The sequence below is a fragment of the Chenopodium quinoa genome, unplaced genomic scaffold, assembly GCF_001683475.1.
Source record: "Chenopodium quinoa cultivar QQ74 unplaced genomic scaffold, ASM168347v1, whole genome shotgun sequence".
Taxonomy (NCBI): domain Eukaryota; kingdom Viridiplantae; phylum Streptophyta; class Magnoliopsida; order Caryophyllales; family Amaranthaceae; genus Chenopodium; species Chenopodium quinoa.
The window spans coordinates 1,146,395-1,172,856 of NW_018743199.1; the positions used below are offsets into that span (position 1 = coordinate 1,146,395).

The following is a 26,462-nucleotide window of genomic DNA, read 5'->3' on the forward strand; positions in this document are numbered from 1 at the left end:
TAGCTAATTCGTAACCAAATATGCTTTGTACTTATATTACTATGCATTTACAAAGGTAAAATCAAGTGTTTGCTTAAAAAAAATGAAGTATAAGTGTAAGTGTATGCTTTGTACTCATATTACTATGCATTTACAAAAGACTTTTAGTGTTTATTTTTCTTGTATTTGGATCTATTCGGGTCATTGGGTGTAACATAGTGATAAACTAGAACAATTGATATTGACATTCCTCGTAAAAGTACACAAAATATTGTGGAAGTATCCAAATTGTTTCCCAATGCGAAGAATTATCAAGAAGTCTAGTAAAGAAAGGGTCAAAGTGAAATAAACCGTCGCCAAAGGTGGTGATCTGGTTATTTTGGTGGAGAAGAGTGAACTGTCTACGGTGGAGGAGTGGTGGTTTTATGGGTGGGGAACTGGGTGGAGGAGTGAATGGTCCAAAAAAGTGTCAATGACTCAAATTAAAGTGATCAAAATCAAAGAAGTGTGTGGGGTCTACTGCTCTTTTATTAATGAAATAATACAGGCATTTGGTCTCAAGGTATGATTCATTGATTCTTGTTTTAGGTGCAAAGAAACCCCAAGTTGGAATCTTAATTTTGTTTCCAAAATTGACATCCTCCCTCATTGATTTTCTCAACATCATCTACGTGCCTAGAACGCTGTAACATTGACTTCCTCGTATGTTCTCTGACAATATGTACCTTCTTACAACTGTATAGATATTGTTCCTATCTGAACCACCAATCTCGAACATCCATGATTTCTGCTTAATCATCTCCATTTTGGTCATCGCGGTTTTTTATAATCATAACATGTATTCACATTCATGTTAGCCAACCCCAAATCATTTTGGGACTAAGGCTTTTGTTGTTGTTGTTGTATATATGAACAAGGTTTTAGCATGCGTTTTATGAATACAAGATTTAAATGTGAATACAGGCAAGAATTTGGCAATGATCAATGCCTAAGCATCTTTATATTCTCAATATGAAATCTACATAGATACACATATTTTGGACAAATAATTCAATAAACAAAGGAACTACAAACAAGCTTAGTACAGTATCCTAAAACCAATCCAAAGAAACAAAAAATCCTTCATGTGTCAGTAAATGAGCAACCTCTGTTGAGGTGGAGATTTCATCGAAATCTGCTAGGCTTCTGATGGGTTATTGATACTCTCTGAGGATCAATGTTCTCTGAATCATCGCGAGATGATGCAGGTGAGCCTGAGCCAATGCTTGACTTTGTTGTAGCAGGAGGGCCTTCTATTTGGTTTATACTGTTCTTAGCCTTCAACTCACCACCTAGGTAGTTAGTGAGTGCTCTCTTAACCCCAATACCGCGCTTGGAAGGCTTACTAGTAATCTCACGGTTGACATAAGGAGTTCTGTCTACTCCTCTAGCTGGACTAATTAACGGGCCAGGTGAGAAGCTTGGAGTGGTTAGTGATGACCCATAAGGTGTGCGCGAGGGAGGCACTGAATGTGGTAGAGATACCTTCTTGTGAGCCATGACACTCACATTAGGTGCTGAGGATAACTTAGCAGTATGTTTGGTTAAGTCATCAACATATAGTAGATCATCAATGCGCGCCACAATGTTAAAGGCCAAGCTCTCTAGAACTCTCGAGTAGCTTTCTAGAATGGATTTTCCTATGTCCTGCAGCAAGGAATTTGAATTAAGAACCAAGGAGAAAAATTAATGCAATATGTACACAAGTAAAAGGAATTCGAAATTTACCTTGTTGTACTGAATTTTACTGGTGTCTAGAGAAGTTTGAGTGAGGCCAGGGAACCGTTGCTTCAAGCTTAGCAGCAACCTTTCAGCTCTTTCGGCGAGGAGCTCTCTCTTATCTCCTCCATCAACCATTAAATCTCTGACCATCCCCCACGACGATTTTGTGGTGGTACGGTTGGGATTAGTAACAGGTTTTGGATGGTGTCTTCGCCGCCAGACATATATGGCGGCTTCAACACGATTTGCTATCTCAAGAGCAACATGCTCAGATGACAGGTCAAGGCAATCAAGCAAGCACTCGGGAGAGAAGTGATCAGATGTGATGTACCGATATATCATGTCTCCTAGGCAAGCTCTTCCATTCTGAAAAAATCAGAAAACATTGCAAAACATCAGACTTCAGCAATAATAAGTCATAATAACCTAGGTTGATATACAATGAGACAGTTCAAGATTTTAGACCTTTGGAAGGGTTTCTAAGTAGGACTCAGGAACATCCATTTCGGCTAAAACCATGCTGTTGATAGACATGGCTGCTTTGAGTATTTGGTGGGTGCATTCGCGCTTGTGATCAAGCTGTTTCCTAGAATTCTCCTGCAAGCCACCAGCCGGTACCCGAGGTACTGGTAACCACCACTTCTCCTCTTGCCTGTGTAATGTCTTTCGAAAAGAGGATGAGCCATCACAATCTGAGGCTACGATTCCTTGATCGACATACCAAAACTCAGTCTTGCAGAAATTGTTGAGTATATCCTGATTACCGCGAAAACATAAAATAGTTGAGCTATATAGGAAGCCACTGATGATGTACCATGAAGTAAAGCAGAATTGAAATCTTACAATGAGCATATTATCAAGCTTGCGAAGGGCAGGAAGATTTATAAATATATCTGTCCGAGGTCTGCAAGTCATAACCTGATAAGTGTAGCAGCAAATGTGTAAGAAGATGACTATTCTTTAAAATATATATATATATATATATATATGAAATGAGACTTTGGACACACCCAATTAGTCCACAATTGGATATATTTTATGTATCCTCACACTGTCCTTTTTCTTCCAGATTTAAAGATCAAATACTTCAAAATTTCAAAGAAATTGTAACATTTTCTTAATGTGCATATTTCCATCTTATGACACTGTTTCATCTACTAAAAACATTCCTATGCTCAATACATCAATTAAAAAAGAAAAATTGAAGGAATAGAGTACCTCTAATTTTTTTCCATCAGGAAAAGTCTGCCAAGTTGGTATCAACTCAACAATGTGATCACCAACACAAAGCAGCCATTCCATCTCTCTTCGCCACATCGATTTCTTCTCAACAGGCAACGGCTCTAGCCTCCATAATTGCCCGAATATTGTAGCTAAAAACCCATTATTCAAACTAAATCAGACATTTAAAACAAACAATTCAAACACTGAATTTTAAAATAGAAGGTTAAGAATTAAGAGTAATACCACATAAATTAGTAATGGCATTAGAAACAGCTAAAGCAGTGGAAACCCCTTTTCCACTTCCTGACATATCTTCTCCAAGTAATAGCTTTGCAAACCTCTCTTTCATCATCTCCATCTCTGAAACATTTCAACAAACAGTTTAAATACAACATTAATTTAACTTCAAAAAATCATATAATCAGCCAAATTAAAGCACAAAACTAACCAGAGAGGTTTAAATTATGCTTTTTAAGCTCAGAGTCATCAGCTAAAACGGGCTTTTGTGACCCAGAAACAGTGGGTTTGGGAATTGCAGCTTTTTTAATCGGCCAACCTAAAAGAGGAGGTGAAACAGAGGATTTCTTTCCTGAATTAGTAACTGCTTCAGAGCTTGGTCTACTATCAGAGCTACTCTCCCTGCTTCTTCTACGCTCAGCACTTGACTCAGTGATTGACTCGATTGACTCAGTTAAGTCTAACCCAACATCTTTCCTAAACGAGGCTTCCATCATCAAAAAGCTTCGATCTTTGGAATTCCCAGATCAAAATTAAGGGAAATTTTCAAGCAAAATTTGAAACCCAGAAAATAAAGTTTAAACCTTGAACAAACATTTGAGTTTTTGAATGGGGGGAAGATTGAATAATATGAGAAGCTTTTTTATTAAACTGAAATTTTTTTGTAAAGGAAGAAAATAGTGGGCCTAAAAATTTGATCTTTATTAAGATTCTTTTATTTACTCTCTCTTTTGTAATTGTGAAATTTGATTTGAAGATGAATGAGTTGGGGATGTAGTAACTGTCAAAAACTTAAAATGGTGGTTTGATGGTGAGATCTTCCAACGTCTCTTAACTCTTTCACTGTATTTTTCTCTCACTTCCCACCTTTATCTACAATTCAAATTAATAATAAAATATTGGGGAGTGGTTGAAATGGTCTTATGATATTGGCACTTTGTTGAACGGCTATGAACGGCTATATAAGTATATAGGAATTACGGAGTAGAAAATGCATGTCTTTGCCTTTTTGCCTACGTGATTTTTATTTACCAATATACCCTTTGTAGTTTTTTTTTATTTTTTATTTTTGGGTAATGATATATGTAGCTCTTAAATTTTGATTGTGTTGCCTCTAAGTTAAGATACTCCATGATGATTGACTTAGGTGAAGTAGCATTAAATACGAGGCTGAAAAAATCATGGGCATGTAAGAAAATCTTGGTTCGTCATTGATTGAGTCTGTTTGGTCAACTGAAACCAATATTCATGGAAAAATGTCAACCTATCAAGTTATGAAGTATGAAGGCTCCAAAGAGAGAGTTGCCTGTGAATCCCACATTTATGAGAATTTAAGTCTACGCTCTTCTTTAAACGTAGTCACAAGCTCACTGCTCTACTTTGAAGGCAGCCAACAAGGGCATTTTCGGAAGTATAATTTTAATATGATGGTAAAGAAAAAGGCACTACATGTTTTGAAGTTAACACAAAAAAAAAAGATACACTCTTTATTGATAGTGATGAAGATTAACGGCCTTGATTCTAAATTAATGTTGAAATTCAAGCTATTGCTTGTCATTTACTTGATTTATCCAGACCTTGTCATTTACTTTTGGAGACAATATGCTAATGCTTGATGGGGTAAATTAATGTAATACTCCCTCTGTTTTTTTTTTTTTGTTTTTTTATTATTATTTGCATCAGTTTGACCCATATATTTATCGAGACGCAACTTTGGTCATTAATATCTTTAATCGTTAATTAGTAAAAATTATATTATGAAACTAGACATTATGACGAATCTAATGATATTTTATATAAAGTCAAGTCATTTATTTGGTAGCCGTTTATATCAACATATAAATCGGTCAAACTATAACATGATTATAACAAAATTATATTATGACTAGACATTTATTTATTTTATAGAGGTAAAAAAGTTAAGTCAACTATAATATGTGAATAGACATTTATTTATTTGGTAGCCGTTTATAAACTAGATTTATATGTTCACATATTATAATTATATTATGACTAAACATTTATTTATTTTATAGAGGTAAAAAAGTTAAGTAAACTATAATATGTGAATAGTGAAAAATCAAAGTGATGCATTTTTTTAAAAAAAAAATATGATGAGCTAAGCTAATTTGGTAGCCGTTTTAGGTTTCTTGAACGGATAATACGGAGTAGCCGTTTTGCGTCGTACAACAAAGTCACAAACAATTGACATTTTGATTTTTGAAGATGGAATCAAGTGAAAGTTCACTTTTTATTCAAAGTTCACAAGCCAGAAGCTCAAAATTCAACCTTTTTACTACCCAATGAACCATTTTAAACTAAAGGTATCAACATAACCGATGATAATTTGGCACAAACTTTAAATCAAAAGCTAGTGCACTACTCGATGTAAGTGACAAATTGTTGCATGCCTCCAAAGCTGCAATGAAAATGGGGTAAGAATAGAAAGTTGATCATATACCTTATTGTTCTTGTCCTTTATTTCAAATTTATTCTCCTCCAACATTAAGCATTGGTGTATAAATATGATGGACTTGACTTGCTACACTTAGAGATTGATTTGTGGATAAGAAGATTTAAATAATAGTTAGGTTTTAATAATTGCTTCAAATCCTAACTAAGTTCAATTATCATTTGGGTACATTGGTTTTATCAAGGCAATAATTAATTATTGTTGCCTACATATATACTCTTATTTAGCTATATTGGAGATTTGGAGTAAATTAAAGTTGGTGATATAAACAACCATCTAATGCTTCAATATCAATACAATGATATTATTCCTAAATAGCTACATAATTGAATCAAATTCATTCTCATTTATGGTCCCAACTTAACTTGACCATGACGGACAACTCATGCATTTACTTTGGAAAAAATTCCCAAAATTGATCCGTAATCATGGATTATAACCTTTTAGTTGTGGACAATTTTCAAGTCTTAAAAGCAAAGACTTCAAGACGCCCCTCGTACACAATAAGACACCCTGGGAGGCCATTCGGAAGGTTATTATAAGTTATAACCATCCACTTACCATCCACTTTGCCTGCTAATGGTCAATTTAATAGTTAATGTATATATCTTTATTCATAAACTAAAGGCAACAACATGTCTTTATGTGATCGCCAAGTGGCAATATATGGTTCCGAACAATATTACTACGTATAAGGTTTGTTAATGGTCAATTTAAGTTAGCGTTAGTGTATATCCCCTATCAATGTGGGATTTCATTACCACTACACTCCCTCTTTTAGTGTTTAGTGTTTTTTAGTGTGGGACAAGAAGAATGCTCACATGTGGGTTGTTCATGGGCTCAACACTCCTCCTCACATGTGAGCTGTCCATAGTGTTTGGCCCAGTATACCTTAGCCATTAAGGCCCCAATCGTGAGATCGTGAACCTGGCTCTGATACCATGATAAACGCGGGCCTGGGCCGCACCCGCAAACCAAGAGAGAGAGAGTCCACTTCACAAGTCCAAAGGAGGTTCCATCCCAAAACCATATGGCAGTAGGAGGAGTAGCCCCTTAGCCTTATAAAGTGTTTAATTCTCTCTTCTTCAACCAATGTGGGACACTTACATGTGGTGATACTTGAGAGCTTTATTCTTCAACAGTTTTTGACGACATCGGGTCCTAAATACTCTAAAAAAAATGATCCAATTTTGTGTATATAGCCTTGAATTTGGCTTCAAGTGAACCTTTTTTTTTTTTTTTTTTTACTTTGCTAAAATTATACATTAGGGTGATTTGCGGGTCTCATAGGGTCTTAGTGTAAACCTTAACTATATTATAATATAATAAAACCTCACATTTGTTTTCGATAATAATAGTAAAATGAATACCTATTCTTATAAAATTAATTTTGGGATTGAAAGAGTAAGGGTCTGTTCTGATACGATTATTTTTAGTTCGGTTTAGCTCTAATAAGTTCAGTTCAACTCTAATAAATTTAGTTTAGTTTATTTCAGTCCAATTCAGCTCTAATAAGTTCAATTCAGTTCAGTTCAGCTTCTAATTTCCTTCTCTTATAAAATATTCATTTCAGTTCAGTTCGGCTCTAATAAGTTCAGTTCAGTTCAGCTCTAATAAATTAATTTTAGTTCAGTTCAGCTCTAATAATTTAATTTTAGTTCAGTTCAATCAATCAATATATATATATATATATATATATATATATATATATATATATATATATATATAGGGGAGGGATCCGGTAAGAACCCCTCCTTATATAAGAACCTAGTATATATAAGAACCAATCTAATCCGTAGGATTAGATTGTAATAGACGCTCCAGATTAAAGGAATGTTAGTAATGGCATTATAGTAAATATGAAAACAGACCACCACCATATATAAACCCCAAATTTTCTCTCTCCTCAACCATAACCCACACTTTATAAAGTTTCTACTTACTACCTCACTCTCTCTCCTAAAACCCCCAAATTCTCTCCAAAAATCACGAAATTCTGATTTGATTTTTGTGATTTTTCTGATTTTAGCATGATTTCAAGATTTTTTATTTTTCTCATTTGATTTTCATTAATTTTCGGCGATTTTAGTGTTCAAATTTCAGTGATTTTAGGGCTGGAATTTTCAGCGGAGTTAGGGTTCGAATTTTAGCAATTTTAGTGTTCGAATTTCAGCGATATTAGGTAATTTCAGCACTACTTGATTATTTCTTGTTTGTTTTTTTTTTGCTGCGATTCTTTTTGGTTTTTTTGGCTTCATTTTAGTAGTATTTCGATTATATTGCTACCTCTGTATTCAATCTTTTATTGAATAGTCTATGTTTTCAGTTTTTTTGATGACTTATTGTATGTCTATTATGTTTTGCAACTAATTATGTAATTTCGGAATTTCTAAATGAATTAATTGACTTTTGTGAATTGTAAATTAGCTTAGGATGTTCTAAACTCTATCTCATAATGTTCTAAACTCTTTTTCATTATGTTCTAAGTTAGTGATACCTCTTATTGCGTTCTTAATTGTTAGTGATATCATTGGTTGGTTGGCCTTTAGATGGATGAATTAGTGCTTTCGTTAGATTGATTGATTGACATATATTATCTTTGAGGGAAAACTTGGGGACTGAGGAGAAAGAGAGAGGGAAGGAGGGGTGGGAGGATTATGCTGGCTAGCTGGGCATTATTAATGAGTTCAAAGGCTTAAAATAGGTGGATGAACTTATAGTCTTATACCATGCTTATGAGTTATGAATTTATGATGTTGCAAACTTAACTGTCTCAAGATGAATTGTAGATGCCTGGCAAGTTAGGATGGTTTTGTATACATGATGGGGGCAATTTAACTTGATACAATGTGGCCATATCAATGCCAATGTAGCTTTCTAGTATGATAATTATCGATTTTAAAGTAGAAGTAGCTGCTGTCAAAATTAGTGGAGTATTGGGTGGGGCCCCTTTGGTTTGAGAAATTGTAAAATGTGAAGGGAGGAACACAGGCAAAGGTTTAGAACATAGGAAAAATAGTTTAATTTAGAACATGAGAGAAAATTTTAGAACATAGGCAAAAAAATTTAGAACATAAAAAAAGGTTTAGAACATAAGAAAGATAGTTTCGAACATGAGAGAAAATTTTAGAACATAGGCAAAAAAAAATTAGAACATAAGAAAGGGTTTAGAACGAACATAGGTAAAATAATTTAGAATATGAGAGAAAAATTTAGAACATAGGCAAAAAAATTTAGAACATAAGAAAAGGTTTAGAACATAGAAAGATAGTTTAGAGCATGAGAGAAAATTTCACAAGAAAAATTTTAGAACATAAGAAAAGGTTTAGAACATAGAAAGATACTTTAGAACACAAGAAAAAAATTAGAACATAGGGTAAATAATTTAGAACATTAGAAAACTAATTTAGAACATAAGGAGATTACTTTTACTGATTTAGAACATAGGCAGAAAACTTTACTGCTAGTGAGGGATGTGGATTGGAGATGCGGTGTAGGATAAGAGAGGGAGTGGTGAAGGTTAAGTGGCTGAGCAGCAGGGTAGAACATAGGTAAAAGAGTGGTGAAGGAGCAAATGTTTTGAACATAGGAAAAAATTTAAAGCACATGTTTAGAACATAGGTAAAACAAAATTTTAGAACACAGGCTTTAAAAAATTTAAAACATAGAAAAAAAATTAGAGTACAGGTTTAGATTATAGGAAAAAATTTAAAGCACATGTTTTAAATACAGGAAAACATTTAGAACATAGACAATAAATTAATTTAGAACATTGAAAATTTAGAGCACTAGTTTAGAACATAGGCAGTAGGAAATTTAGAACATAGGAAAAATAATTAGATCATAGACAAAAGAATTTAGAACATAGGAAAATAAACTTTAGAACATAGGTAGAAAAAATTTAGAAAAAAAAAAAAAAAAAAAAAACTTTAGAACATAAATAGACTAAATTTAGAACATAGGAAAAAAAAACTTTAGAACATAAATGGACTAAATTTAGAACATAGGATTAGCCAAAAAAAAAAAAATTAGAACATACTTCGTATATGATTATACGAATCTATTTTATATTCTCAGTCATGGTTATTGTATCTAGCAATTTTTAGTTAACTTTACTACTTATAAATCATAAAAATCATTGATAGAAACATGAAAGACAACAAGGTCAAGGAAATTTAGAAAATTCTGAAAAATATCAGCAAAAAATAACAATTTATTATTATTACTAAAGAAGAAAAAGGCAATTTAGAACATAGGAAAACTCTCAAAACATAGATTTAGAACATTAGGGAATTTTTTTTTTTAGAAAATATTCTGAACATTTTTTAGAAAATTGAAAAAAAGCTTAGAACATAGGGTTGAATTACAGTACATTATTTAATCGTTGGGCATGTTAAAACCTATTAGCTCAAGTGGTAGAGCACTATGCAAATGCATAGAGATGTAGGTTCGATTCCTACATAGGTTATCAGCGTCATGCGATAATTCCACCGAAAGTTAAAATTTTTGGTTGGCGCGTTCTTCACAATGGGGTGCCTGTTCGGAGCTATTTAGCTAAACGGGGTATATGTAGTGATGATATTTGTCAAGTTTGTGGTGATGCTCTTGATTCTCTTATGTTAGACATGGTCTTACAATTGTTGTTGAGGCAGGCTTGTAGAATATTGAACTTGAAACTGATTTGCTGAAGCTGTACTCCCACCTGCAGAACAACATCAGAGAAATTTCGCCCTTTGGTCTGAATGTGAACGATATTTTGTGCATTGCTAATTCTTGTTCTTCTTTTTCTGTCAGCCATGTAGGGAGGGAAGGGAATAGGGTGGCACATAAGCTTGCCCAATCTAGTAATGAGTTTGATTGTACGAGAGTCTGGATTCAGGAGCTCCCTGCGATTTTCCTCTGTCAAACTGGTGTAATTTACTTGATAATACTTCCTAGTAGTAGTTGTGTTGGGTAATTTGTTAGCATGTGTTGGGTAATTTGTGAGCTATGGTGGTTGTTGTAGTAATAATGGAGGCATTTGAGTTTCTACATGTGATTGTTTTCCTCTACTTCTATGGGAGGGCGTTGATCTATATCAAAAACCTATTAGCTCAAGTGGTAGAGCACTATGCAAATGCATAGATGATGTAGGTTCGAATCCTACATAGGCTATATTTATAAATAACTATATTAAAAAAAACTTTAGAACATAGGTAGTAAAAATTTAGAACATAGGAAAAAAAAAACATTAGAACATAAGTAGACTGAATTTAGAATATAGGTAGTAAAAATTTAGAACATAGGAAAAAAAAACATTAGAACATAAGTAGACTGAATTAGGCAAAAGAATTTATAATATAGATAGAAAAAATTTGAACATAGGAAAAAAAAACTTTAGAACATAACTAGACTGAATTTAGAACATAGGCAAAAGAATTTAGAACATAGGTAAACGAATATTTAGAACATAGGAAAAAAAAAACTCTAGAACATAAGTAGAAAAAATTAGAACATAGGTTGAAAAAGTTTAGAATATAGGAAAAAAAAACTTTAGAACATAAGTAGACTAAATTTAGAACATAGGAAAAAAAAATTAGAACATAGGTAAAAGAATATTTAGAACATTAAAAAAAAAAACTTTAAAACATAGGTAGTAAAAATTTAGAACATAGGGAAAAAAAAACTTTAGAACATAAGGGATCATAAGAGTCTTAGAAGTGGTTGAGGAAATATAAGTTGACTTTGATAGAAGAAATTGGATTTAAATACATTGAGAAAAGAGAATGGAGGAAATAGATCATGGATGATGATCAGTACTTCAGTAAAATGAAATCTCGGTTCATGTAGCTGACTCGTTTTTTTTTCCTTATGTTCTAAATTTTTTCCTATGTTTTAAATTTGTTTTTCCTATGTTCTAAATTTTTTATTTATGTTCTAAAGTTTTCCTATGTTTTAAAATTTTTTTCTGCTTATGTTCTAAATTTTTTGCTATGTTCTAAATCTTCTCATGTGTTCTAAAATTTTAAGCTTATTTTCTAAATTTTTTCAGCTTATGTTCTAAATTTTCTTTTTTTCTGCTTATGTTCTAAATTTTTTGTTTTTGCTTATGTTTAAAATTTTCTTTTTCTGCTTATGTTCTAAATTAAATATTTTTCCTATGTTCTATATTTTTTTCAAGCTTATGTTCTAAAGTTTTTCCTATATTCTAAATGTTTTTCCTTTGTTCTAAACTTTTTTTTTGCTTATGTTCTAAAGTTTTTCCATGTTCTAAATATTTTTTTTCTTTGTTCTAAATTTTTTATATTTATGTTTTATATTTTTTTCCTATATTCTAAATATTTTATTTTTCTTGATGTTTTAAATTTTTTTTGCTTATGTTCTAAATTTTTGTCCTATGTTCTAAATTTTTTTCCCCTATGTTCTAAATGTTTCGTGCTTATGTATAATAGTCTCACCCAAACGAAAAAAGTAGCAGGCTTAAACACACGCTGAGCATACTCTATATAATCAGCCAGCATCTTTAAGTAATATACAGCAACCTGAATAGGATCAGACACAGGTCCTTGATGCAAACATAGAACCAAGATGCCTAAGCCAGCATATACAAAACTGTTAAGCTCCTTTTTGCCAATCCTATCAGTCACCCACATGAGACGCTAAAAAAACTAGAGGTTGGAGAATCAACTAACAGCCCCACATACTCACTCTGAGCCCATATTACAACAACATCATGGTACTCAAAAATAGCATGTAAATAGTCTCACTAGCAGCCCCACATCCCTGGCACACGCTATTAGCAGCAATATGGGGATGGTAAACCTCTTTTTCATAGCAATACTACCCTTACAAGCCCTCAAGACGAAGTGTCGTAGTTTAAGTAGTCTTTCCATACCCCAAACCAGCTTCCATAAGCCTTTCTCCTTGTTTCCATGGAGTGTATACCACGCTTGACTTTAGTTCAGATGGTGAAGGACTATTCCACTTTGTTACAGCTAAACTCTCATACAAACTCTCGTCTCGATATTATACAAATGAACCTACGTGGGATTCGAACCCACATCTTTTGTGCATTTGCACAATGCTCTACCCATTGAGCTACTAGGCTAATGTATATAAAACATTTGTACCCAAACCTTCACTTACACTACACTAAACTGCCTCACTAACACAATTGGAACAACACTTATTCAAAATGATGTTGTAAAATATAATACGACTGTTGAACAATATGAGTCACTTAAAAGGATATGAAAGCCCCAAATTTCCTACAAATCAAAGCTTAAGAAGTCAATAGGTATTGTCAATAGTAGCACATCATTTTCTCCGATGCATGACATACTAGGAAAAGGTTATAGCAAACGAAAAAGGTACAACTACGTCAACTAGACTACCTAACCCGTATTAAGGCTCATGATTACATTATTTAATATCCAAAAGATTTTGTAGCAGATGGTGTATAAGTAGACAATTTAAACAGGTTGTACAAACAAATGCCAAGAAACAAGGATTGCCCTTCCTTTATTTAATCAAAAATTTGGTGGACAACTAACACATAGCTATAGGCATCAAGTATGCATAAAAAACATGCCAGCCAAGAAGAAAAGGCCAAACCTCTTATCTTATGCTGGGATTAATAACCTGCATCAAGAAATTTCAAACAAAATTGAGAAATACTACGTACATTTGGAGATGACATTTCAACCTGAAGTGCAATAATATTCTACTCCAAAAAACACCATACTATCCACTAGTTTCTTTCAATCAGTACATGAAAAATGAAGATCACTAACAATTAAGAAGACAACAAGAGGATATCACTAATTTAGAACATGCTGACATACAAATCGCAAAAATCAAGGAAAAATTTGAGAAAAAATCGCATAAAAACGCAGCAAAATCACATCAAAATTGCAGCAAAAAATTGCAACAACATCGCATAAAACAAATTAAATTCTTCGAAATTCTTGGAGTATAAGTTACCTTTGCATTTCAGAACAAATTGTTGTACGAATTTATTGTTCTTCGTCTCCGTCCATTCAATTTTTCTTCGATTTCCGTCAAACTAGGTTTCGAATTTGCAAAATTTCTACTTAAATTTCTCAATTCAACTAGTTTATGCAACTTAATGAACAAATTTAGCTGAATTTGAGCAAAAAGTAGAAGAAAATCGTTGTAATTTGCTTCAATTAGGAGCGATTACGGTGGATTTCTGAGAAGTTTGGGGGTTTTAAGAGAGAGAAAGTGGTGGGAAGTGTGAAATGTGTTTGAGAAGTGTGAAAGATACGTGAAAGAGGAAGATGAGAGGAGGTGTATGTATGACGCATGAAATTACAAAAATGCCATTACTATGGCTGTATTTAGGACGGTTAGATCAAAACTAATAAACGGCTGAGATTGGTTCTTATATAAGATTGGGTTCTTATATAGAGGAGGGTTCTTAGATGAGCCTTCCTCTATATATATATACATATATATATAGTAGACATGTCAACATTTGATAATGGACTTCTACAATTTGAATAACTGATAATGGACTATTAACGATGAATTTTGAATAAGCTGGAGAATATCAAGCCCATAATAATAGTATGGATCACATGTATAAGTGGGGGGCCTTGAAGACAAACTGGGAGATAGTGAAATAAAGTTAAGTCTCTTTTAAAAGGTAAGTTGTCCAAAACTATTTTTAAAAAGACAAGTTTGCCCAATTATTATTATTATTATTATTATTATTATTTTTTAATAAGAAAAATACAAAATGCCCAATTATTATTTGGATGAAAGACAAGTTTGCCTAATTATTGTTGATTGATAAGAAGCTTATCCACTCATAAAATTTCCCCATGAACAAAATTCCAATCTCTCTTATAATTTTAGGCCAAATTTAGTTTTAAATAATACCCCAAAGTTGCAACTAAAAAAAATCGGAGATTATATTTGATACCATACGTCTAATTTTTGTAGCTATACTATTCACTATTAATAATTTCTTGACTACCTATATTCCACATAACAATGTCGACATGATAATTAAAAAAAATGCTTAAAACGAAAGCATTGTTATGACATTTTAATTCATTTTAAAGTTATACAAAGTGTAATTAGATTTTGTACTTAATCCCTGATTTATATTTTGGGTTTTTCAAATCAGTGGATGTTAGAATGTAACATTTAGGGCTTTGCCAAGTAATCCATGTAATGTTTTATGATTAAAAAAAAAGTTATACAAAGTGCACTTATATATGGAAGACTGGAATAATATTATTTACGGAGTAGGAGTGAAGGCCTCCAATATGCCAAACAAATTTATTTTATTTTGATGGAGTCAAAACAAAGACAAAATTATTACATTTAAAATTGAACTAATATGATTACAAACAAATACAAAAATGACACGATATACATTGTACACTTCACTTCCATAACATGAGTTCATGACTTGTATTAATGAAATGTTTTTGGGTAAGATTAATAGAATATCGCCTTATTGGTGTATCACTTCACCTTATTTTTGCTGAACTAGTGATATCATTTTTACTAAACTTAAATTAATTTTATTGATTCTAAGTTGTATTTCTACTGAAATAAAATTATTTTTATCAGGGACTACTAATTCAAATACGGAGTATTCAATTTTACAAAAATAAAATAAACTACATGTACTTATTAAATACTCCGTATCTTTTTGTAATTTATTGTTATAGACACAATAGCTCGTGATAACTATAGAGTTTATCTCAATTTAAACCCGTGATATGCTTAATAAGGGTAATTTAGGATGGTTGAAAAAAATAAGTCCGTCATTAATGATATACCTACTTTAAATTTTGTTACCTAAATTACGAACTTGCGAAATAAGACAAAAACAAACATAGAAAATCTCGTGTAAAATTATCGACAATAATGCAATCGATATTCTGTGTATAATTGCTGTTACTCCGTAGAATTTTAAGGAAAATGACAATTATACATTATTAATCCCCAGATTATAAGAGAGAAGAATCAACCAATTGAGAAGAATCATTATTAGTAGCAGGAAGATTGTTCATACTGTTCCAGAATTAATAATTTAGAAATTATTTGAGAAGTGTGTTTCATCACTTCTCTTCTTCTTCAATTACTATAATTCAACCTAATTCCTCGAATTTCAGGTATTTTTTATTTATTATTATTTAAGTCGAATTCAGTCCCATTTTTTAGGTTTTTTTTAAAAAAAATTTAATTACTGTTGTTTTTTTAATCTGAACTTATTACGGAGTATCGATTTATAGTTGAATTAATGAGCAATTTAGCTTTTAAATTCGGTCTTATTAGGTCATTGATTATTGTACTTGGTGCGTAATTTAGCTCATTTCTGTGAAATTCGAGCTATTCAAAATTTTAGGGTTGTTGATTAATTAGTTCATAGTTAATAACTTATTACTGCTGCAATCTGAAAGAAATTTTGGATTATTTACAGATTCAGAAATTTTACCTGTTCTTTGGCACTATTTGTTGTTCGAAATTAATTTGGTAGGTTAGGTCAGTAACTCAACATTCAAAGCTAATGTTGTGTAATTTGCACATATCTAACTGAATTTTGCTAGATAAGTACTCTTGTGATTCTGGAATATGTTATAACTTTGAATTACATGGACAATTACTGCATTGTCTTTCTATACCTTATGGCTAAAGCTCGAGAATAACGCAGCGATGTCCAATAATTTAAGATCATAATTCAAAAGATGTAGCAGACAGTTGATTGTATATAATGGTATGGTTTAATGATAAAATGGTTGGTATGGTTGTGTTGGACTTTCGGAGTGCTGGGATCATTCAATATAAGAAATGCTTTTTAAGTGGTGCTGTTTCTCCAAAATTTACTGAATTGATAGTTTGATACAAGAAAAAAGCTCAGTTAATGCATCTAAGATTCTAAGTTCCTGAGGTCGAGATGAGTCAATCCAATATCAACACAATTTCTCGATTAGTCTTCAGTTTCATATTGTGCCTGTACCTTGATATTTATATACTTTATGAAGCCGCTTGTTTTGGTCAGCTATTGCTTTTAATCTTTTGATAGACATTGGTGTGTTGTTGTTTTATGATTGCAGACTTGTAGTTGGTGGACTGCAGGCCAGAAGATGAACTTTCAGATTCAAAGCATAAGATTTCATCTGAAGCCTATGTGTACATAGTCAACTTTGTTGAACCAAACCAGTGATTTGATCTCCTAAACTGGTCATATTTCCGTTCATTTTTCAATGTGGCCTTTCAGTGAATTTGTAAATAAATTATTAAACTTGGAAGAGGTTACACATAATAGTTCAGATTGTAGCTTATCTGGCTCCTGCTCCCTCTATTCATTAACTGATGGAAGAGGCCACGATGTGATATTGCCCCGTTTACGTTTCATTGAGGTGGAGCATCATATTCTTGTTGACTTTTCATTCCTAGTCAATTATTGTGCTTTATGTTAATATCTCTGATGCATCAATTCATATGCATGTAAAGTGAATCTAGTAACTTATTTAGTTTCTACGTGCAAACATGCTTACACTGTCTTTTGTTACAATATTTACAGGTTCCTCATGTCAATCAGTTATCCAATTGGGATTGTGGTCTTGCCTGTGTTCTGATGGTTTTGCAAACGATTGGGATCAACAACTGTAGCTTGCATACATTGGAGAAGCTCTGCGGCACAAGGAGGTGTGTTTGATTTACTTTATTAACTTCGTAATTTTTAGTAACTTACAGCAATGTGGAAGCTTATGCATTACTTATAGTTTGCTCTATGCTTGACAAACTTGTAGTATACAGTTTGGTTTGCTTGATTACAGATTGTTCCATTTGATACAGTATATATAGGTGTCAAATATATATATGTGTGTGTGTGTGTGTGTGTGTGTGTGTGTGTGTGTGTGTGTGTGTGTGAACCCTTGTTTTCAGTTTTCAGTCTAGTCAAATTATCTTGCAGAATATATATACGACAGTGCTTGTCCTGCATGTAACGAGGCTCTCCATTAAGCAATTGCATTTTTTTGTGCTTTTACCGCTTTTACGGCTATCTTGGGCATGGACATCCACACACTACTTTGTTCAGAGAGAGATTACAAACAGGAAGAAGTAGATAGAGCCATAGAGGTGCATGCAATGCATCATTGAAGTAGGCAAACAGCTTAACGGGAAGCAGTGTGTTTTCTTGATTTAATTAGCAGCGTTATGCCTTGGGAATTTGGGATTATTATCTAAAGGTAGTATCTACACAGTCTGCTCCTCAACGTTGTCTTCAGTTAGCTAATATAAAAAATAAATATACAAGAATGGAAGATTACAGAGTTTTGTATCTTGAATTCTGGGAGATGGATGGTACTGCTTCTGGATAACTGCCTATTCTTTTTTGTTCTCTTCCTTTCATAAACTTCAGAAGATCGTGCAATCATCTTCTGTGTCTTTTGCTTCAGGAATCCAGTTGCCTACATAAACCTCAGTGGGACCCTCCTGCCCATTGCTTTTGCTGCTTGATTTTTAAGTTCTTGTAGTTCCCCTCTTAGCTGGATGAGGCTTTCTTTAGGATTTTGGACAGTTGAGTAGTATATGGCTCTGCGCTATCAGCAAAAATTGGAAGCAGTGAGATGGGGCTTAGTGATGTGGGGTCTGGTTAAGAATGAAGTGCCATCTATGGATGGAGAAGTAATATTTTTCAAGGTGATTTGTACTTATGCAAGATGATGGAGTATACAGATTGGTGAGATATTTGGGAACTTTCATTTTCTTTTCATGAACTCCGACTCTCATAGTGGCAGTACTGTTGGGATTAGAGGGTAATGGGAGCATTTGCTAACTAACATGATATTTTGCAAGGGGTAAGACTTATACATAAGTAATGGTGCTTTGCAGATCGAGTGATTTTCTTCTCTTGTTCTTTTTGTTTGTTTAGATAAAGGAGCAGCAAGAATGAGGGAGTTCATATTTCATCTTCCCTAAACTTCTGAACAGATTTGGAAGAGAAAAAAGGAAATTTTAGCCAAAAAACAATCTCTTTTATGTACCAGTCACTTCTCTTAATTGCAGTGTTTCAGACTCCCTTCTAAACTCAGGGTTGTTAAGGTTGCAAAAACTCAAAAAGTCCATATATATCTGAGTCTCTTCAGACACCATCAATTTCTAGAATCATCCTTAATAGCTGCTGTAGTTGATGCTGTTGGTATTTATGACCTCGTTGCCTCCTCGCTCAACCCTCTCTGGCCTTTTTTCACTTTCCCTTCACTTCCGTGTTTCTGCTATTTTAGTTTGTTCTGCTGTCATCCTTCTACAGTTGACATTTTTTTTCCTAGGCAATATCCTCACCTTGTATTTGCAGACTTACTATGAACAATTACCTTGGCTCAATCCATACATATATAACAGGGTTATACACACTGATAGATAAGGCCTTTTTAGCAATAATTTTATGCTGAAAAAGTAGTAGAAGTTTCCTCGATGTGAAAAGAATGTTCCCTAGGTATTCTGACAACAGGAATTTAGGATGGTCTCTGACGTGGTTTCTATAATTTTTCCTCCTATTACCTTTAGAAATTTTTTTCACAAATGTTTGACTGTGATGTTGGCTGTTGGCATATGTCCCTCCTTAAGTAGGGCACATTGGCATTTGTTACAGCTTTTTAATTGTGAAAGAGTCAATTGAATCTATCTAGAAAATTAGCTCTTTTGCTTGCATGTTAACTTTTGATTGAAATTTTTTTGTATATTTCTTGCTATATATATTTGTTTTCATTTTAATATTTATCTTTGATTTGGCAGCATATGGACTGTTGATCTGGCATATTTGCTGCAAAAAATTTCTGTCATCTTTTCCTATTTCACTGTGACTATAGGAGCAAATCCAAACTTCTCTGTGGAGTCATTTTATAAGGTATCTTCCAGTCCTATACCCCTTTTATCTTTTCCCTACACTTTCAATTTTCCTACAAGTTATTTTTTTATTTTTGGAACTGGGTGGTATGTTATTCGACATTTTAATTAGAAGGAACAACTAAGCAGCTCGTGAAGTATGTGTCTTCATTTTAGACCACACATGCAAAGTTTTTGAAAAATTAATGCTGTTTTTTTTTGTTTAAATAATCTTTTAGTCGGCGTAAGCTTATATTTAACCATTACAGTTTTCCTTGAAGAGTGTTGCTTTTGTTAGTCTTTGGATTGACATATACTTTGATGGCAAATTTTATGCCTTCTGTATTTCAATGTAAGTTTGGGCATGTGTTACATCAACTGTTAGATGCAAGCAATGTAGAGGGTTGGTAATCTTGGTATAATATAGATTTTAAAAGAGACCATAGGAGGCCTGAGATGACTTGGATGGAGGGTGTTAATAATAACATGAAGAAAATGGGCTTGTAAGAGCATTTGGCGCAAAATAGAAGTGTATGGAGGAAGAGGATACTCTTGGACGACAACTGGAGATAAATTCATGCAAGATGCAACCAACTTTATCCTTTTGGGATGATGTTGTATAGTGTTTTATGTGTTCTTATTACACCTTGACCATGATAAAAAGATTTTTGCTTCATTACACTTGATGCATTACAAATTTACAAGTGATGATTAATTTTTTTGTAGGATCACTTACCACATGATTTGGTCCGAGTAGATATGTTGTTTCAAAGAGCATTTAAGGATGGAATTAGTATAGAGGTATAAGAAAGTTATAAAACTTGAATTTTCTCCTTCAGCTTTGGCATTACAATAAATTGGATATCATGTTGATGATTTCTGATCAACATTACCTCCTTCTTGCAGTGCAGATCATTTAGTCAAAAAGAAGTACCTCTCTTGATCTTGTCTGGAAGATACGTAGCAATTGCTTTGGTTTATCTGTGCAAACTATAGTTAGTATTTCTTTCTTGTGCTGCTTCATTTATTATACTTAAATTGTCTCAAGGATGACAATGTATATCTCTTTCCATGGTGTTGTTTAATCTTTCCATTTCAGCTTTTCCCTGATCCAAATATTCTTGAATCCTATTTTGCATCGTGAAATCTTCATGATGTGCTTATTACTCATATAGGGATTATAACTCTGAGATGTTACCCTTTGCATCTTCCTCAAAGCATATAGTAAATTCAGTATCATGGCCTTTATTGCTATCTTGCCCATCTTAGACACAACAGCAACTATCCCTCTAAATATGTGGAGTTGCAGTAGTTATTTAACCGTAAAAATCAACTTCACATGATTTTTTGGTTGTAAATTAAACTTGGGTAGCCTTTGTCTGAACTTATACTCCTGGAATTTTATTTTATTTTTCTTAGGTGGAAATAAGCCTTAGCTCTAAATCTTTCTTCAATTTTGCTAATTTCAAATCTGGCATTGACCTTTTTCTAAAAAATGTCATTTATTACAGTCGGTCATTGCTAGAGGACTACCATGTCGCTGAATTATGTGGAAGCAATCTGGGCTATACAGGTGAGAATTGTTGTTTCCTTCTCTATCAATATTGTGACAGAAGCCAAAAATCCTGGTAATTTTAGCCATTTGAATCCAAGTAATGCTGCTAATTAGCTTACCTGATCTTATTTTTTCTGAACCTATTTTACCTGAAATTATCCGAACTTGTTTTTTTTTTTGTTTTTTTTTTGTTTTTTTGTTTTTTTTTGTTGTTTTGTTGTTTTTTTTTTTCCTGAAATATGATAATAAGTTAAAATAAGGTGAAACAAACAAACCCTGGGGATTTATTTTTCCAAAAAACAATTCCAACACTGGAATTAAATACCTTCTAAATACGCTATCTAACTTTGTATCTGTAGATTTAAGACTTATGGCTTGGGACCAATTGTGATTGTAGCAATTCAGGAAAGAAAAGGATGGTGTCCAACCATTGTATGTTAGGGATTTAAAATATTTGTTTGGTTGGACATACTAAGAAATATTTCCTAGGGTGTTTCTTATTCATGATTTCATGTAGTTCAATTTCCTAGGAAGTGCAAAATATTGTTTGGTTCATCATGGCATGAGAAACTCCACTTACCTAGGGTAACAACTTCCTCCATTAATCCTATGTTTTTGTCAACCAAAAAACAATGCGATTTCCACTTCTCAAGTTTTTTCAATGTCAACAAAACAAGTATGAAGACTCAAGACTATAATATTTATATAGAATAAGATATTGCTTGTTCATTTCGAACTGCTATGTGCTCGACTTTTGGAAATACATTTTAAATTGTGCCCAGTTTGGTTTTTGTTATTTGTATTGAGTGAGTTCTTATCAGCTGTCATCAAGGTCAACATGAGTGCTCATTGTATGAGATACTGGACTAGAATATGCCTATGCATCCGTATTAAGGGGATGGGCATTCTAGGTAGTGGCATAGTAATGATGTTCATTGTAGCTTGTAGAAGAAGATAGTTAAATAGGTTGGTAGAAAGTATAAATAGATCAAATTAGGGAGAAAAATAGTATGTGAAGTATAAGAGTTAATTAGAGAGAGAGAGACTGCTTCTTGGGAGAGCATCAACCTATCGAATGTTGGCCTATAGGTTGTAATATGTGATTTCTACCGTGACTAGCATCATAAACAATCCTATATAATATATTACTAGTTTTCCCTTAATCTGACTACCAATTTCTTCATCAATTCTTTTTAACCTTCTTAATTCCCTAAAATATACAATTTTAACACTGTGTTTGGATAAAGAAAGGGGAAGGAAAAGAAGAGGAGGGAGGAGAAGAGGAGGGGAAGGAAGAATTGTGAGTTTTCCTTCCAAATCTCTCCATTGTTGGAGGGATCATTTTCCTACAATTTAATCCCTCCATTTCTCTCCCCTCCAATTCCCTTCCTTCCTCATTTGTTATCCAAATGAAAGATACCCCATCTCTCCATCTCCCTTCCCTTCCTTTCCCTCCGTTTCCTTCAATCCAAACACGCCGTAAGTGATAATAGCTAAGGGTTGCGCAAAATGTGCTGACATATTCTAAAGAATTACATTGGTTTACATGTTATTGTTAACGTGGTCATTACTAATCTGCTGCTTTCTGCAGGTCATTATGTTGTAATTTGTGGGTATGATGCTGACAAAGATGAGTTTGAAATCAGGGATCCTGTCAGCTCAAGGTTTTGCATCCTTATTGACTTTTATATTGAGTCTCATTTTACAGTCTAATATTGAAGAGTCTAGACCTGTAGGCAGATTAAATTGTGAAAGTCAGGAATTTAGTGATTTAGATGGTTTGGCGGTATGATTTAGATGCATTTTAGTTTGGTCAACTCATAGATCATGCAACGCTTATCCATTTTCATCAGATATTGCTTTAGGGATCATGCTCTAAGCTCAAGTACATCCTTGGCTGTAATAATAGAAAATCTGTTAAGAGTGTAACACTATTCTTCTCATTAGCTTTCATTCTTTGCTAGGAGCAGTCATTAAACGGCTGATTTTGTTTCTTTGGAACTGTGCAGGAAATATCAGAAAATCTCTTCAAAACACCTAGATGAAGCTCGCAAATCTTTTGGTACAGATGAGGATCTTCTACTGGTAATTTCTTGACTCCCTTGATCAGGACATCAAAATTGACTCTTCACCGTGCTCTTAATGATAGTTTTCCATAGATGCTCAAACAGAATGGTGTTTAACTTGTTATGTACAGATTTCACTTGATCAGAGATATACCAAAGAGGCATTTCCGCTAATCTCAGGTCATGTTAATGAAGATCCATGACAACTATCAAACTTGTGCAGTAAACTGTGTATATGATCCTTCGCATGTACAATATTATCCTCTGTTATAAGTTTCACAGCATGTACCCATCCCCAGGTTTGGAAATTAGCTTAGATTGCCATCTGTAAATCATCACTTGTGCTGTTGTGCATTAGATTGAATAATTCTTTTGTAAATCTCTTCATATATATTCATCAAAATTTTAAAGTATCTTAGTATATATTAAGATGATGCTGTTTTCGTTACTGAAACTTTTTGACCCTTTGAGATTGAAATCGAAAGGGCAAAAGAGAAGGCTGCTGGAGTTCGATCTTGGTTCCTGTGCTTTTGTGTATTCCTTTTCATGTCTTGCTTTCTTCATTTTTTTCGTAGGAGTATCAAATGCTTAAATATGATTCACCTTCAAAAGTCCTGAAGTTAACCATCAAACATCTACTAGTACAACTTTTTTTCCCAGATCCAAGTGAAAAAGGGATCGAAATGCGAAAAAAATAGATGAAGTTGATAGTTTGTGTTATATGCTAATTTATTTATTTTTACTTTGTGTGTGAATATTGTCAATAATCACAGAAAAACTCAAAACATTTGTCAAAATTAATGCAGATTTTTTAATTAGGGCTGATAATAAACTAATAAAGTACCCCCTATGTTCTAATTTAGGACATGTTAAGTGATTTTGATCAACATATATTAAAAAAAGACTTTATTTTAGACATCTCAAATTAACTTGAAAAAATCAAGAATCATGCAATGACAAACTTTTGTACAATAGCTTTATTCATTCGGTTTTGTCCTATGTAAATACTAGTAATACTAATAAGTACGACAAATCAGTGAATCACTTTCTAGCTGGTAAGAAAATTGCTCAAAAGAAATGTCACAAATAAGACAATAATGTTTATAAAAGTAATTAGTCAGACAAATGGAAGAATATAAGGGTGGCAGGTAAACTGTATAAAATAAAATGGAGATGGTTGTGATAGTGGATGACATATTAACCTTTGAATCCAGAATTTCTCGATCAATAAGAATTCAGAGATATCTTAATTATTTTGTGGTTAGTTGAACTCACAGCATAGAAATTGCTTGTAGGCTGGTATTGATAACTGATAAAGTTAAAGTTGTTTTTATCATTTCCCCTACCCTGAAGCTTGAATTTTGAATTTTGATTTTTCGAGTTCAATACAAATCGGATTTAGATTTCTTTTAACAATTTCAGATCGGGTAATCGGTTTATACTGTCAACCCTAAACTACGCTTTCTATTTTAATGTGTATGTACCCTTTCAAATTGTGTACAATTGTATTATAGAATCGTCTTTGTGTTTTTTTTTTTTTTTTACGGGATTATGGAGTTAAACACTTTCACACATGTATCTTGGGCTTAGTTTTTATCTTATAAATTAAATTATACTAGTATGTTCCACTTAATTACAAATATATGTGTTTAAAGCCGGCAAAATTGGATTTCAACATTGAAAAGTTGTTTTTAATTTGATCAGGAAAAATATTTAATAGCATGATGCTAAGAAGTTGCTTAATACAAAAGAGTTAGGTAAGAAAAATACAAACGGGGCGATTCACACGTACACTTTGCCATATAATTATAAGTTATGTGTAATGTCTGCCATAAATAATAGACTATATTATTCAACATAATATAATGCAAATCATAAAAGTGGGGAAAAAAACAGGGAACCCATGATTTAATGATGTGGATGTACACAAGTAACACAACATCTTGTTGGTGAAAGGTATAGACATGCTTGCATGGCATCACACTGCCTCTCATGATATTTTATCCTTCACAATTTATGCTTCATTTGCATATATAATTAACTTTTAATTTTATTGGATCGCCCACATAAATTTTATATTTTGGTTACATTGGTCCATATTCAATGTTAACACCTACACATGCAAATCGAATATACTACAACATGTTTATAATCTTGTTGAATTTTGGTAATATGACTATTAATGTCAAGTTCTTTGAATTGGTAGAATTTTTGTGATTATACTTTGTTCTTATTCTTGTCAATGGAGCCCTATACAGAGCTATTAGTTGTTACTCATAACTTCATTTCGCACTGTCTATGGAATCAAATGAGAATATTTAGATCTTGTTGATCCGTGTTTAAGATATGAATTTAGTGGCTTTTGTACATGGAGTTTATTTTTGGTGCTTAGAGAGCCACAAGGACGGGTGATGAGAATCGATCCCAAGATCTCTTGAAACCAGGAGGGGAGCTCTAACCACTTGAATTATCCCTCACTCTCACATGGAGTTTATTCTAAAAGTAACAATGTTTTTGAAATTAGATAGTAAAATTATTAGCAATATAGGATCGAATAATAACGTTTTTTTTTTTTACAATGAATGGTTTGTTGATTTAGAAGAGTAGTATGTCAAGATAATATACACCCACATATGAGAGTTGCAAAGCACTCGATCATCAATTGACATTTGAACCAATGTTTTCGTCAAATCTCCCACATTGTATAAACATTTGAAGAAAAAATTCAACACAGGAAACATGTACAAGTACAACTTTGGAAAACCACCAACAAACTCCAATCATGGAATAACACTTTTTATAAAAATAAATATATGTAGGCTTATTCTGATTTACTGAGTTGGGTTGAAATGAACTGAACTGAACTGAACTGAACTGATTGGAGCTTAATTGAACTGAATTGAATACAGCTAAAATGAATATTATATGAGAGAAGGAAATTAAGAACTGAATTGAAGTGAACTGATTGGTACTGCACTGAACTGAAATTAAGATGGAGAGAACAGTCCCGTAGTATTAATGTTGTAGCGATAACAATTCAAATACTTCGTAAGTACAGTATTGCAAAAATGCAAAATCTTCGTATCAACAAAAAAATTTTACTCCATAAGTGAGTTCACATACATATTGGATATTGGAAATTTGAAATTAAACTCGAAAATATTGAAGTTTCTTATAGAAATTGAGGAAGCCCCACTTAATCTCTAGGATAAACAAAATTTGTTTATCGCATGGAATTTTGGTAAATAAATCAACAACTTTACCCATAGAAATGAGGAAGCCCCAATTAATCTCAGAGATAAACAAAATTTGT

General features: G+C 32.9%; 2 protein-coding genes across 3 annotated transcripts; one reads left to right on the plus strand and one right to left on the minus strand.

Annotated features, from left to right (window-relative positions):
- Positions 1-901: 901 nt before the first annotated feature.
- LOC110733358 (rop guanine nucleotide exchange factor 7-like) lies at positions 902-4,575 on the minus strand. 2 transcript variants are annotated; one of them, XM_021913391.1, is made up of 7 exons: positions 3,413-4,571; positions 3,208-3,324; positions 2,959-3,113; positions 2,584-2,658; positions 2,206-2,496; positions 1,747-2,106; positions 902-1,665 (listed from the first exon to the last, which is right to left on the minus strand). In XM_021913391.1, the coding sequence occupies exons 1-7, from the start codon at positions 3,696-3,698 to the stop codon at positions 1,144-1,146; spliced, it is 1,806 nt and encodes a 601-aa protein (XP_021769083.1). In that variant the 5' UTR covers positions 3,699-4,571; the 3' UTR covers positions 902-1,143. The 2 variants fall into 2 exon arrangements, with proteins under 2 accessions (XP_021769083.1, XP_021769082.1); XM_021913390.1 differs by having other exon boundaries at positions 2,206-2,658; positions 3,413-4,575.
- Positions 4,576-15,513: 10,938 nt separating this feature from the next.
- On the plus strand, positions 15,514-23,562 carry LOC110733362 (protein GUCD1-like). Its single transcript, XM_021913396.1, has 10 exons — positions 15,514-15,807; positions 16,750-17,055; positions 17,220-17,344; positions 19,439-19,550; positions 20,255-20,329; positions 20,435-20,523; positions 21,040-21,101; positions 22,675-22,747; positions 23,093-23,168; positions 23,281-23,562. The coding sequence occupies exons 2-10, from the start codon at positions 16,900-16,902 to the stop codon at positions 23,350-23,352; spliced, it is 840 nt and encodes a 279-aa protein (XP_021769088.1). The 5' UTR covers positions 15,514-15,807; positions 16,750-16,899; the 3' UTR covers positions 23,353-23,562.
- Positions 23,563-26,462: the final 2,900 nt, after the last annotated feature.